Here is a 16,007-nt window from a genome sequence, read left to right on the forward strand (position 1 = left end):
TAAATTGTTTGAGACAACATTTTCAAGTTAATAAAAGAACACAAGACAGAGAGCCCACGATAATATTTAAGTCAAAAGAACATATGGAAAAGAAACTAAATTAATATAACACTGATTCAACTGCTGTAGCCCTGAGAAAGACTGGAAAGTTAACAATCCTGTTTAGTCCTAAATAACTCAGATGACTCTATCACGTAGCACAGGAAAAAAAAAAAAAGTTGCACTTATTTATACCTGTTTTAGCTTAATGACTTCTTTAGGCATGCATGGGTTACAGCGACAAGCAGAAATCTTTCATTGTTGAGAAACTTGCTGAAGTGGACAAATGCCTGGCAGACTGTGCTGAAAACTTCTTGCAGCTGATGAGTCTCTGTGCCCTTATGATGCAGCAGCTCACACAGAACATCTGACTCCTCCAGAAACACTTTGTTCCATGGGTGGCTGGGACTCTGAGAGCAGGGAGCCATGTACTTTTGTACCCTTTTTTTGCAATAAAAGAATTGCTCAGCAATTGGAAAACCTTATGCTGGAGTATTTGAGTCAATATTTTTAGACTGGCGACTCATTTCAAAAATTCTTGATTGCGCCTTCAGCGAAATCATGGAAGTCACTCCTCAGTGTTAACCGGAATGGAAGATACTTCCAGTAATCAACACAAGAGTTTAGCACTTACCTTTGAGAAGAGCAATAAAGTTCTGACTTACAGTTACATTTATACATGTAAATATGGTGATAAGATTTGTTTGAGTTTTACACAATGATAACTCAGTGAATGGATTTAGAATTGCAGGAAGGAAATTTTAGTGGCAGGATATGATTTTGGAGGACATATAGCTTCTACCATTCAACACATTGCATTCTCTAAGTTTTTCATTTCTTTCAGGCTTGACTTGACCTCTGAATTTCTTGTTCCTCATTGTAGCAGTGATTTTTCTGTTTTCCTTTGTTTTAATAATGGCAATCTTAAAAAGACCCAAAACCCATTGTTTCATTTTAAAATGTTTGGAACTGCACCTTATCATGAGTATGATTGGTACTATTACACCGTTTCCTATTTAGCAGAATTTACCATTACAAAGACTATGAGAATTATTCATTCTACCTTTCTAGAAATTTCCTTTACTGCACAGTCTCTGTTGCATTACCCACTTTGTCTTCTCAGTAGCAACGACAGCACTCGTGTCGTTCCTCTGGTGTGCAGCATAATGTACATCACTGACAGAAGGATTTTGCTACAAAACATAAAGTTTCCTTTCTGAGTTTTGCTCCTTCACTTCTCTGTGTTGAAAAAATCCTACCCTCCCTTTTTGCTGTTGAAGCCCTTCAGTTATCTGCAGTCCATTATCCTGTCTCCCTTTTCTCATCTCTTATCCAAGCTAAGCATATGTTCTTTTAATCTTTCCTTACAACTTGGAATTCCTAGACCCAAGACAGTTTCTCTTGCTTTTCTGTAAGCTTCCTCTAATTTTTTGATATTTATCTCATGACATGATGCCCAGGACAAAATTCTGTTTTAGAAGTGTCATATTCTCAACATCCAGTTATATGCAGAGGTCCAATAATTTCAAGCCACAGCACATGATTATTCTGCTAATGAAAATTTCTTTGGGCTTTCAGGTAGTCTCATCACACCTAGAATCTCATTTGTATTCTTGCAGTCCCTTACTCCTTTTGCCACTCCTGCTTTAATGCTTCTTTCATTTATTTAATTATATATGTTTTGGAATTACAAAAAATCTTAACTGATCACAAAACCCAATTGAATTCTCTTGGTTTTCATGTTCCTAATGTTTTTAGGCTAAAAACATTTATTCTGATATGATGGGTGGTATTTAAATATCCCAAGTTTTCATGAGCTCTTGACTTTTATTTACCTGCAGTTTAATATTTAAATAAAACTTAAAGTGAATGCAGTTATACAGTTTAAGGTCATATACACAAATAGTGATCTATCACATTACAGAAAATTGTTATTTCATCCATCACCTTTCTTTGCAATACTTTTCTTAAAAAAAGCCACTGTTCCAAGTCACTAGGTACTAGAGTAAGCAATGTGCTTTACATCAGCAAAGTGTGAGTTGAGACAAGTTGAAGTATTTTTGTAAAGCTCCTCTATCACCAGGTTATTTCTCCCTCTCAAATGAAAAAAAAAAAAAAAACAAAAAGGAATTTTTGAGGAAATGTTTATTGAGCACAAAAGCACAATGATCAGAAGCCATTAACCTTCAAATGCCTAATTTTGGTTGTGCTGATTTTATATTGCCACTGCCTTTTTTTATCTTGAGGATACTCCTTGCAATGAGATCCCAAGTAATTTAAAAAGTAAAAGAGGAATTACTTAAGCCTATATATTCTGAAGTCTTATCTAGTCTTAGCTCTGAAGATCTTGGCCAATAGATCTGATATTTTGTATGATCTTCACTTAGAGGAGAGAAATTACGAGGATAATTATCCTTGGAACATAAGCTTTAACTTTACCTTATTGTTCCCATTTCTTCCCATGATCTTTCTCATTCAAAGCAGAAAAAGTCTGGTTTTCTGTAAATTCTTTTATTCCCTTAATCATTTAAGGTTCATAGTCAAAAGTAGCTAATTTGCAAATATTACAAATAATACATATTGCTCATTTTCTCCATATCAACAGAACTACTTCCAATAGCAATTCACTCAAAGAAGTCAGTCTTAAACCTTCCAAGTGAGTAATATTAAACCAAATTCAAACACCAAAATACAGCAATAATTCAGCTTGGACTGAGAAAGCTGCCTTTACTTCAGTTGATTGAGTTGCTGAAATTGAGACTTGCATCACAAACATTGCCTCAAATGTCTTCAGGGTGACAGACACAGTCTCTGAGGGCTGCAGGCACCTCCTCCTCCCACCACTGACCATTCACAGGGGCATTCCACAGTGACTGGGCAAGGATAAAGTTCTTAGGGGAGATCAGAAGGGACTGGCAACCCAACTGAAGTGAGTTTAGACTTAAGGAGAGCACAGCCCTTCAAGATAATACAGAAAGGGAGGATTTTTCCTCTTTCCAATTTGATTCAGTACAGGGAAAGGTATTAAGTAAATACTTGAAGCTGGAAAAAATAATGTGGAAAAGCAGAGTTGAGAGCATACTTTCTCTTAGAAATAATACTTCTTTTTATCCTATTACATCAAGAATTTTATTATATAAAAAAAAGGTTTATTCCAGTTCTTGGTTTGACAAATTTTAGTCAAAGTAATAACGTGCTTTCTAAAGTTGGATTGATAGCCAAATCATTCAGATTGTACACAGAAAATTTATGATTTTTGTTTTCTTAGATTCACCATCAGGCTGGGCTTAAGGTACAACTTCACAATAGCATTTCAAATACAGGTGAGAACATTTATGCTGGAATACAACGGGTGATGTGGGACAACTCTATCAAAAATTAAAATTGAAGGAATGTCCCCCTCTCTATTACTTTTGTTTTGTTTTCTTCTTTTAGGGGGCAACTTTTTAGGGTTGCAACTACTGATCACTATTTATTTTACAATAAAACAATAGGTAAAGCCAGTGATTAGATGTTAAATGTGTTAATGCTCACTGCATTTTATGATTCTTTTTCATTTTCATGCCAATTCCAATTGAATAATGAGCTTTACTCCTTCAGAGTTTTTCTGTATGCATTCTGTTGCTGCAGGAGTAAGTTTGGACTGAGTACCTTCAGCACAACAGCATCTATAGGGACATGATCCATGTTTCCTTTCCCTGCTTGCTATACAAACTGGTTTTTGCTGCTACTTTCAGCAGTTTGGGCAGGTCAGAGCCCTTCTTATGTTTACCATCACTGCAGCTTATCTATTGCCTGTTTCAGCACTCTTTAAGATTAATCCTTGAGTTTTACTTCTGGCATTTGGCCTTAATCCTCACAGTGTAGCTTTAAAGCAGTCTTCTCTTCCTCTAAAACACACACTTTTATATGTCTTACCTTGCTCATTTCCTGGCTTAAATTACACCATCATAATATCAAGAACAAGGTTTAAGAACTGCATAGTCCTTTTCAGATATTCAGAGTTTAGCCATGTTACCAAGGGCTCCATCTTTTCATCCTTCAGGTCTGGTATCAGAAAGAAAACTTCTGGAAACAAATATTTTTTCTCCAGATTCATAAATCCCCTCATGTCTCTCACCAGGAGTGAGATGGCAGAGCTACACAAGACTGTTCCTGCTTGCATTCTTGCTTTTTAGGAGGTATGGGTGTTTACGGGCAAAGTGTGAGTCTGCCCAATTTTTTTGAGACTTTCAGACCTTTCAGCCTAAAATGATGTCAAAGTAGCTTGTCTGAGACACGGAGGGATGCAGCTGTCAGCACTTAACACTGGGGTGCCTCTGGACTAGGAGTGCACAAGAGAGCACTTAGATATGACTCAGCTTTCACCATATCAACATTGTGCAACTGAAATTTTTCTGGTACCTCTTGATACCCTACAAGTTTTACTTTCTCTGTGTTTATGACATCCTCTTCAGAAGATGATCTGAGAGTGCTGGGAACAGCTGGTGAAATCCCCACTAAGGGCCAATGCATTGGCACACAGATGCATACCTTGTGTTCTGTTTAAGCATCAACCAAAAAAAAAAGAAAAAAAAAGAAAAAAAAAGAAGATGGTAAATATGGTGTAAGTTGTTGCATGCTCTGATATGATTCCTCTGTTTGTTGCATTGTGTCACTGCTGCTGTCAATATCAGGACGGAACAACAAAGAAAGACTTTGACAGGGTTTATAAACTTTTGGTGATGATGAACCCCCACTGCTGTCAAGACAGTGTTTCCTGTGATAGACAGGAGAAGTCTTCCCCTCCATGTTCTTAAGACCAAAAAATAATTCCCAAGTCCTAAGCTTCACAGCCTCCTTAGCATCCTGCCACATCCCATCCCTTCTGAGCATGTTGTCACACAGGTTTCTCCAGAAGCACAGGACAGCTGTCCAGTTCTTTTATTCATGGTATAACAGTCTGAAGCAACTACAGTTGTCTGCTCGATGGCTCAGAGTTCCTGTTATCCTCACAAGGATGACCTGCTGTCACTCATGTATTCAATAGCACTCCACCCTTGTTGTCCTCCTCTCTTTGCAAGCAGATGAGCCCTCTACCATGAGACTGTTCTGTGAGAGCTCATGAGGGACACGCAGCCTCACCGTCTAGCCAGGGTGAATGTCCATAATTCTTGGAGCTCCTAAGAAGCCAGTGTGGACTCTGGGTGAGTCTTACAGGCCTGAATCTTATAATTTTATAAAAAAAATATTTCCATTCTGTCTCTTCTATCCTACATGGTGTGCAAATGCAGCTAAAAAGCAGTTTTCTTAAGAAAACTCAGACAATGTTAGCAAAGATATATACTTCCACACTCTCCCTGCCTTCAAGAATAATATAATATGGAATACGCTTCTCTGCTGGGAAGAATATTCAGGGAGACATATAAGTCAAAATTTCTTCCCTGGAAGTAAATATGAACTATATCAATGTCTTGTGCTGAGAGCTGCCAGGCAGGCCTGTTCAGGGGCTTCTGAAAAATAATACTGCTTTGTCCTATGTCAACAAGTAAGTTCTCCCTAACTTTTCAAGGAAGGAAATGCCTCTTAGGATGAGTGCACTTATCCATGGTCTGGCTTGCAGGCACTCTGAGAAGTCAAATAAACCAACCTCAGTTGTTCCAAACTGCTAGACCATGACTGGAAGATTTAGACAGCTGTCCTAATACCAGTATTTCGACAGTGTTCCTCTGTGTATCCCAATCTAACAAGAAATGTCAGGCTTTATGTCACAGATATCTGGATTTATCTCTGGAAAGTTACCAATTTTTCTGGTTAGCGACATTTTTCCCATTTCTTCTCTTCTTCAAAGCATTTTTTCCACATTAAGGACAGAGCTCACGCTATGCTGTTGGCCTTAGAAAAAGATTAGCTGTTGCTGTCCTATTTACAAAAAATCTCACACTGCTCTTCAGTGTGTGAAAACTTTGCCAAAAGTAACTTCCCCTTGGGATGTCACAAAAAATTCCATTTCAAGACCAGATAGATGGGGTCCCATTCACTATTTTCTTAAGCTTTATAGACTTACTGAAGTATCTGGGTGCAATTCTGGATCCAGAAGACCTTCCTGTAAGAGGATTTTCTTCTAGGTATGTTTTCTTGGGTACTCTACATGGAGAACCAATCAAAGGAGGAAGAATGGATGCTTGTTTGCATCTTTTCCTGTAAATTTATATGTTTTAGGAAATACATCTCCAGTAATTCCTCCTATACCTCTCCCTTCTCTAGTCTAAATGAATATGTAAATTCTTAAAATGAGAGGAGCTGAAACAACAGTCTTTTACATGCCTAATTTAAGCTTAGGTGCAGCACATGGAGAGAGAAGGAAGGGATGTCTTTAAAGATAATGCCAAAAGTAAAATAAATAAATAAAAGTACTAACAATTCTAAGGTGATGGCATAGTAATTTTCACACTGTGAACACAGCGAAGGTGAAGGCAATGAATTTGGAAGAACTGAGACAGTTCTGTTTTTATCAAACTGTTCAATTCCCATTTCCACAGAAGGCACGAGGAATTCTGCCATAAGTGTCAGCAGGAGCAGTGCCAGTCTTGCAGTGCTTGCTGTGAACCTTGATCCTGTTGATGCTTATGTTTAGGAATGGGCATGAAGTTTTTTTACTGGGGCTGTTCATGAAGTTAATCACCTGTGTGAATGCTTCCAGACAATCAGACTCTAATCCTGCAAATATTCATGCTTGAACTTCACTTCAAACACAACAGTGGTCATACTTAATATGTTTTCTGTAGTTTCAAGGTCTCCTGGTGAAGGAGGCCATCACCTACACTGTGCTTTGAATTAAGGCCTGTACTTTCCTCCCTGGTTCATACTGTGCTATGCAGGGTACTCAGGCAAAGTTAATCTTCCTAAGGGGAAATAAAAGCCAAGTTACTTTCTTATACTTTGAACTCATTTATTTGTGGGTTGCTGTGTATTTAATTGTGAAAGAAATTCTAATTTATTAAACATGCAAAGCCTGACAGAGTAATTTTGCTGCTCCTGAGAGAGTATCTCAGGGTAATGATATTTCTAATAAATGGCTTATATTTTTTTTATAATTTTAATGTCAAGCAAATTTTGAACAAAGAAATTGAAATTACAAATATTGGTAGACAATAATATCATATTCAAGAAAATGTGCCTGCTCAACTGTGTAAAAAGATACATTCTGCCTTTAGCAAGCCATTTCTGAGGCTTTTCAATTAAAGCTGTAAACTGGTAATGATGCCTGTCAATTGATGAAATAACCTATTTCATCTACAGATAGAAATTTTGTTGTGATTTTGATTGAACAAAATGTCTCAAAACAAGCACATCACCTTTTTTGTGGCTTTTTTACTCTTCAAGTCTTACCAGAGGTATTGGCAATCTTAGCACCAAGCAGAAATATTTTCTCTGGGAATATGACATATACCCCTTTCTACCATTGCTTCCTTCTACAGAAGTAAACATAGTGTTTATCATTCCATTCCCTATATATTAAATACATAAATAACTCTAATTAGAGACAGAAATAGCAGCTTTTATTCTTATTCTCACTGGTTTACATGAAATGAGGTGTCATAGGAGTGGTTCTCTAGGTTTTATGATCTTCTAAATGTACTTGTTGAGTGCCATTTTGTTCTTATTACCTACTGCTCATGAAAGGCTTTCTCAATTTCATCCTGCCTAGTTTTTGAGAAACACTATCAAGGTATGAAGAGACTAACAATGAAAAGGAAATTAGTAGCTGGCGGCAATTGCATAAGAAAGAATATTGTTCTGTTGTGACTACAAACAGTAGCATCAAATGTGAATATAGACTTTCAAATTAATTAGCATTTAAGGGAAATGGGTTTGGGATAGTTATCACATTGCTTTTAAGCAGCTATGTTTACAAGTACACTTTCGCTTTATATTTCTTGCTAAAGAAAAATAAGAAATAAGTAGACATTTCTAGTTTTAAATCTCTCCTGTGTTCATACTTCTTGACAAATAAAGGCTCAGGAAAACAAAACAAAACAAAAAAACCCAAACCAATTGTTTTTTCCCTGTTCCTCACAGGTACAGAGCCTATTCTTCACAAAGGCAAAGTGCTCTTTATTGATCCTATATATGTGTAGTAATAAGCATACTCTTCTCCATCTCCCTTGCTGCTACTCTGCCAAAATCCTTTCGGACACCTTTTTGAGAGCCATCGAGGCTAGTCCAGCCCACTGCAGTTACAAATGGATGTAAAGAGTCCGGACCTGGCACACTCTTCATCACCATTCATACATCACATACCCTATTTCACATACCTTTTCTCTTTTTCCCTCTAAGCCTATGTTGTGCTTTCCAAAGTGGCTGGTATAAGTAATCAGGGTCACAGAAGATGTGCATCAGCTTCTTGGGACTTCAAGGTTTTCAAATAATCTGAACACCAGAAGTACTAAATCTTTTATTATATCCCATTTCCCCCAGAGCACTCCCACTTGGCAAAAAAAGAAATAAACAAATCATTCTTTATTGTCTTCTTCCTGCAAGGATGGTAATAGCTGTGAAGAGAAAAATAACAAAACTTGAGGCAGCTACACTGCTGCTATGATAAATGAGTAATCTTTGCACATTTGCATCTACTTTCTTTAATATTTTTCACATACAGATACTTCATCGATTGGAAGAATGATGTGGACAGCTACTTTACAATAGATGCTACTGAAGGAACCATTGCTACTAATGAATTACTGGACAGAGAAAGCATAGCACAATACAATTTCTCTATAATTGCAAGTAAAGTTAGTAAGTATGACACAAACTAAATTAATATGCTAATGTGGTATTTTTCTCAGAATGTAATGCTCAGGTATAAATATAATGTGAAGACTGCTTGAATTGCCAAGAGTTTATTTAAGAAGGTTCAATAAAAATAATTTTCCCAGACTCATTGTGAGGATAAGTGTGATGTTCCATCAGCCCTGTATAGTAAGGTTTTGCTAGCAGACCTCATGTAAGAACAGTTCCCTCAGAAGCTGAAAACCATTTTGTCAGCATGGAGAACATGAGGAGCTGTATGGATGCTTTCCAGTTCTGATTTCTGATTTTGTAATTCACTTCATAAGGAATTAGGTTAGTCAAATAACAGGTTTTTTATTGTGCTTTTTGAAGGCAGAAAAATTTAAAGAGTCATTTGATACTCAGATAAAAAGTGCATTAAAATTAAGTTGGGATTTAATGCCCTAAATGAACTAATCTCTGTGCTGCGTCTCTGCTCTTGTGTTTGCCCAAAATTTTATGCCTAACACCTTCTTTTCTTTTCCTGTGTGATTTGCAGTGGAATAATTTAATTTCTTGTCTTTATGTCTTCTGCATAGCCTTTTTTTCATAAGAAGTCCCTTCTTCCACTCTATTAGGTACCAGCAACTTGCTTCATTGCTGTCTGTCTGTGTGGCATTTCGCATTCATGGTCTTGTCAAACTGTAACTCTCATAGGTATATCTCACCCTTTGAATACAAGTCTTTTGGTCACTTAGCAGTTGTGCAAAGACCAAAGAATTCTTTCTGTTGACATCAACAGGCTGTGGAAGAGGATCCTGCTGTATTTCTTATTCATTCTATGTTGTTTATGTGTCAGAAAATTCAAATTTCTGTAACAAAGAACAGGTTTTCCTAAATGTATTTCTTGGCTGAGTCTTCAAAAGTTAATACATGCTACTAACAGGAAGAGGGAGATTTGGGAAGCAGAGAAGGTATATATTCTTTCAGATTAAAAAAAAAAAAAAATCTCAGTTGTAGTTATCTCAAAAAGAACCACAGGTTCACCCCTTGGAACCTGAACGTATAAAGAGAACACCAACTGAACACTTGAATTTTATCCATAGATTGGAAAAGACATACACTAACAGAGAAGCCTAAACTGTCAGAAGTGATTGAGCTCATGGAGATATATATGCAGGTGTATATTCAGAGAAAATCCAGCAGAACCGTAATTTTTTTCCAGATAAACTGAAAGGCAGGTAGATGCAGAAAGAAGGTCTCATCATGGTCTATGTTTCAGTAAAGCTTAACTATTTCGACTTAGTGGTGGACAAAGGACATTTGGGATTTGTGAATTCTTTTCCTGCAGCAAGGAAGCAGTTTTATTAGACTTGATTTAAATCTGTTTATTATTCCCAAGGGTAATTAAAGATGTCTACCCTGAAGTTTATTTGTCTGTGCACATATATATATGAGTACCATATTTAAGCAGAGCGGTAGCAAGTAGTATATATTTTGAAATCCCCAATTTTATCAATTGCCATGTTAAGAATCTGCACCTAAAATATATCTGTGATTCATTGCAGCATACCCCAAAATGTTTATACATTGACCATTATCTATAGCATTAACAACAATTGCCACGTCTTTATTATACCAGTAACTGGCAAAATTTGGGAGGATTTGAGGTGTAGTAACTGTCAAAACATTATGTGCTGTTGTCTGACCAAGAGCATAGAAATAAAGGCTGAGGATTGAGGGATGACACACTGCACAAAACCAAAAAATAATGGTTAAAGAGAAAGAAAAAAACCCAGCATTTGAAGAAAAAGACTGAGGGGAAATTGCTCTATTTGAAGAATTATTGATACAAAAAATTGCTGTCCAGTGCTGACATAGAAACTGAAATTGTCATCCCTTATCACGGAACAAACACACTGAGCAGTGCCTTGACATATACATGACTAGGTAAGGAAGGCAGCCCAGTGTTAAAATTAGCTGCACAAAATTTCTTCAGCATAGGACAAACAATATTGTTATTGAAGTATTTTCACTTCCTGGTGACCTTATCTCTCTATAAGGATATATATACAATATATCCTTATAAAATAAGAATAAATAAGTAGACTCATAACTAGTAGCAGCCAGATTATGTTATTTAAGAACTTTATTGCTAAAATTTAGTTTTCTCAGAGAGAGAGAGTAACAGCAACAACCCCTCCCACACTTTTTAGGCACATCCTAATCGTCATTCTGTAAACTATTTTTTCTTGAATTGTCCCTAAATGGACATGTTTTTAAGCAGGAGGTGGATGATAGTCCTGCAGACATGCTCATGATAAGACAGGTATGAAGGAAGCTGAATGCAGAACATCCCTAACCCATTCATAGAAATAAAGTTTGGGTTTTACATAGAACAAAACGCATGAGCATGTGGGTGATGTTTCAGACTGTTTTCCCCCGTTTCACTTCCCAACTAGTCTGTACTTCTCTTCATTACCTGACTATATTTCATTGTAGTTTGTTGTTTTGTTTTTTAATTCTTAAAATAAATCAACACCCTAGTAGCCTTCATGGCTGCTGTTTCTGAACATTTTTGATGCCACATAACCTATCCAAACCAATATATTAAGCACGGCTCATGTTAATTTCAAGAGTAGTCCCTTGCCCTTGCTAATTCTCAGCACATACATGTGAATTTTCCACAACCAGTTATTGCCCCAGGCCAAAACTGTGCCAAGAGCATAAAGGCATAAAAAAAGAGAATAATGGCATAAAAAAACCAGTCCAGTGTTCAAAAGGTTCCTCCATGAGCTGCCTAATTAGCTGGTATGGAAGTGGCTTTTCCATCCGACAAAAGACAAGCTAGATAAAATGCATAAGATCTTATTTCTGCTTTCCCGTCCTCAAAGCATAAATTAAGGGTAAGAAAAAAATAATAATCCTTCCTGTTCAAATCATCTTCCCAACTCACCTATGTCTAGGCCCAAATTTTGAGAATGTTAAAGAAAACTCACCTTAAATCTCAAAATGGAGTTAATCTTCTCTTGCATACCATAACTAGGATTAAGGAATCACCAGTTCTCCTCAATAGTCAGCATCTATTTTCTCAGGTATCTTGGGTTTTCACAAGCTCATTATTCAAAGAATGTTTTATGCTTTCTACTGCTGTAATATCTTTGAACCATTAAGATGTTAACAAATTATGGTAATCAAGCAAAAAAAGGAAGCAGGATGGTCACTGTTTTACAGACAAGAACAAGGGAAGATGAAGTGAACTAATTAATTAAGTTGATGAAATAAAGTTAATGAAATTAATTAATTTTCCTATATCTTACAGGCAGAATTGAAACATGAAATCAGCTTCTTAATTTCTATGTTCATGATTTAACCAGTTAGTCTTCTCATTTATGTAAACTGGGTTTAAAAGACATAAGCAGAGGTTTTTAGTGACTCACTCACTGATAGCCGCATGTACGTCACTATTGTGTTCACAGGGTTCCAAAAGACTTGATTTTAAGAGAAACAGCAACCAAAAACCAAACAAAATGGAGGTCAAGCCGGCAAAGTAGTATTTTAAATGCAATTCTTCATGCTTGTTCACATCAAGTATTACAGGTCTTCGTTACTATTTATCAATTCAAAGCTGTACACGATCTTCTTGCATTCTTCATTTCTATACACAAGTAGTTAAGCTGATGTCAGTGCAAAGCAGAAAGACAATCATATAGACAAAATGAAAACCTGAAATAGGTCCATCTTAGGCTTTGGTAATTCTGTTTACTTTCATATTTGACTTTTCCAGACCATTTATGCAAGGTAAAATTCTACTTGGCTGAAATACTTAGGAAGAGAAGATTTTGTCCTCTAATATATCTTTCAAATAACCACAGAGAAAAAATCACAGACCATCTGTGAGAAATAAATCATAAGTATACTTGTATTCATGTATATTTCCAGAGCATGCTATCCTGTTGTGATTTTGAGGAGGGGCAAACTATCAAATCTTTTTGTTCATTTAAAAAATATAAACCACATACTACATAAACTGTTTCAAAAAGCAGAAAAATGTCATTTATATAACATACTTCACAAAAATAGGATCTAAAAGACTTCTTAAAGAAACTATTGTGTCTAACAGAAATTATCAAAATAGGCTATTTCCATGTACATGCTGCATAAATTTTGAATACATTCATTGTTTTATTGAAAGGCATAGTGAACATATTTCTAAAAGGAAATGAACGCGTATGCCTGTACTTTGGTGGTGATGCATTAACTACTAATGTGCTTGAAGAATGTCTCATATGAACCCCTGTTACTCAGTGTTGTACCTTAAAATAAACACAGACAGGAAAAAAAAGCAAAACTAAAGCAAAACCTGAGTTACTCCATGTGAGTTGATGTGTCCTTTCCGTTGAGTACTGCTAGGTTTTAAGTCAGATTGTTTCTCCCAGTAGCTGTGTGAACTTGACCTGTTCAAGGATTTTCTGATCTCTCTATAGAGGTCCTGCCCTCTACAGAATAAAATAACTTCTTAGTATTTTTGTTTCCTTTTATAAAAAGGAACCAATGCAACTGTGAACAAGTGATCTAGATTTCTTCCAGCTCTTCAGGCATCTAAAGAATCAGTGCCTAAATCCTAGTTGCTAGACCACACAGTGTCTTCATTGCTACTTCACAATGCCTTCCTCCACAGAGACATTCTGCAAGTAGGGATGATGCTGAATTGGAAATGAACAAGGATTCAGAGATGTTATTATATACGTTCTCTGTTAAATAAATATATTCATAGGTAGGGACTAAAAATATGTGGTTTTGGTAGTGAATTTTTGTGTTCTTCTAAATTCCAAGCTGTGTTTATAGCATGGTCAGTTTATCTACTACTTGAAAATAGGTGAAATGAAGTTATTCTTGCAGCTAGCCCTGTGTAACTAGGAAATCATTGGGGAAACCTTTGGTTTTGACAGAGGACTCCTGAAACTACTACTGCATTTAGTAGTTCCTAAGAATAAGGAAGAAATCATGCAAATTTTTTACAGGGACAACATGAAGAGACTTCGTCCCTTGCTGTGTTAGTTATAAACAAAAGAAATGCCAAGGATTACATGAACTGCAAAGCAAGTGCCTAATGCAAATATTTGAAGGGTCCATTGAGGGCCATGAAGATGATCAGAGGGCTGAAGCATGTCTCCTCTGAAGATAGGCTGAGAGAATTGGGCTTGTGCAGCCTAGAGAAGAGAACACTCTGGGATGACCTAACTGTGGCCTTCCAGTACCTGAAGGGAGCCTACAAGAAAGCTGACCTTTTGACAGCAGCGTGTAGTGACAAGACAAGAAGGGATGGCTTCAAACTGAAAGAGAGTAGATTTGGATTGGATATGAGGAAGAAATTCGTTACAGTCAGGGTGCTGTGGCACTGGAATGGGTTGCCCAGAGGAATTGTGGGTGCCCAATCCCTGGAAGTGTTCAAGGCCAAGTTGGAAGGGGCTTCGAGCAATCTGGTCTAATGGAAGGTGTCTCTGCATGTGGCAGGGGGCTTGGAACTTGATGATCTTTAAAGTTCCTTCCCACCCAAGGCATTCTGTGATTCTATGATTTATTCCTGAGGATTCAAAACAAGCCCTCTTGTACTTAAACATGCCCCCATGTTGTCATTCCTAAACCAGCCTGATTTATAGCATAGATTTCTTGAGTGGTTAACTGTTTCTGCCACTCATCTTAAGTGAAAAATGATAAAAATAATTATACTTCTGACTCACAAACTATACTATTTTTCATGTATTTGTTATCTTGCAGGAGGTTTCAGCATAAAGTAAAAGATAATATTGTCTGCTTTGTATTGGAATAGTGTCTCTGTTTTTGTCAGACTTTGCATTTGCAAATAAACTTGTTTTTAAAATGCATCTAGTGACTGATGAAGATTATCTGTAGAGGATGGACAGCGGAAAGAAACATGATATATACTGTTGTTGAACACTTCTTTTGCACAAAAGTATTTGCTGCCTGCAAACTCTTTTGCAGTTAAGGAAATACCTTTTACAACATGGCCAAATACTTGAATGCTAGTTGTGCATGTTTCACTGCTAAATTTAACACTCACTCTGGCTGGCCTTCAGCAAGATTTTTTTCTTTCATATCTTTCTGTCTTGCTTTCTCCATCTTCTAAATTGGTATGCTCTGCTTGCCTCCTTAATATCTTGAAGATGCAGACAATGACTAGGAAATAAATATTGATTTTCTGCATTTAGTTGTGGAAAACATAATTCAGTTTTAATCATTGGAAGTGTTTTCCACAGGCTTATTGAAAAGTGATCTGAGAAAAGTTTGCATCTTTAATAACAGGTACAACTTCACTTTTTTTCCTTTTTATGCTCTGATAATCACACTAATTGATTCTTTAACCCATGAAGAGTAATGGATCAAAGTCTGGTAGAAATTGATAAGCTTGATTCTGTTTTCTTCTTAGTTCAAATCAGAAATAAATGGAAGTCAAGGGCTTTTGGGAGTCACAGTACTGAGATCACAAGTTTATGACAGCTTTTGGAGACTGGTGATGACAACAAATATAATGCTTTTCTTCTGAAATTATTTATAGGTAATCCACTATTAACCAGCAAAGTCAATGTTATAATAAATGTTCTGGATGTCAACGAGTTTCCTCCTGAAATTTCAGTTCCATATGAGACATCTGTATGTGAGAATGCCAAGCCAGGACAGGTATTTCAAGTTTGTAATGCTTGCTCTTTTGTTTTTTCTTTCCTTACTATTTAAAGCAGTAGAAATTTCTGGGTTTAAAATGACATCATGGTCAGTATTCTGCAGAAATATTCAACTGATAGAAATCACTAGCATTTTAATACAAGCAATAAATATTAAATACCATGAATATAGGGTAAATCTTTCTGATTTTCATCAGATGTGTCAAAGCAAGACCTTCTGATTTCTCTGGTGCTTATAGAATTCAGACTTCTTGCCTCTACTGCCCAGTGTATTAAGGGAATGGCAGTTATCCAGCAGGATTTCACTTTCAATAGATTCATTTGGTGTTCACTTTGCACTTCTACAAGTGAACTGACTTCAGAATTAATCTGGTTTCAGGTGATACAGACCATCACTGCAGCAGACAAAGATTTGTCACCAGCTGGGCAAAGATTTTCCTTCAAACTGTCATCTGAGGCTTCCAACAAACCAAATTTCACAGTCCATGACTACAGAAGTAAGTTGGTTACCCA

General features: G+C 36.6%; 1 protein-coding gene across 4 annotated transcripts in view; it reads left to right on the plus strand.

Annotated features, from left to right (window-relative positions):
* The window catches only part of LOC103618747 (cadherin-12), a 442,407-nt gene that overhangs the window by 414,646 nt on the left and 11,754 nt on the right, over positions 1-16,007 (plus strand). For all 4 annotated transcript variants that reach the window (XR_001863453.1, XM_017738754.1, XM_008637182.2 and 1 more), the window contains 3 exons: positions 8,681-8,817; positions 15,371-15,492; positions 15,874-15,991. Coding sequence is in view for 3 of the 4 variants with exons in the window: in XM_017738754.1 (XP_017594243.1) it covers positions 8,681-8,817; positions 15,371-15,492; positions 15,874-15,991 (377 nt within the window). In the remaining variant the exon portion in view is untranslated. The remainder of the gene's footprint in view (positions 1-8,680; positions 8,818-15,370; positions 15,493-15,873; positions 15,992-16,007) is intronic.

Source organism: Corvus brachyrhynchos, unplaced genomic scaffold (genome assembly GCF_000691975.1).
Source record: "Corvus brachyrhynchos isolate BGI_N302 unplaced genomic scaffold, ASM69197v1 scaffold23, whole genome shotgun sequence".
NCBI classification, from domain to species: domain Eukaryota; kingdom Metazoa; phylum Chordata; class Aves; order Passeriformes; family Corvidae; genus Corvus; species Corvus brachyrhynchos.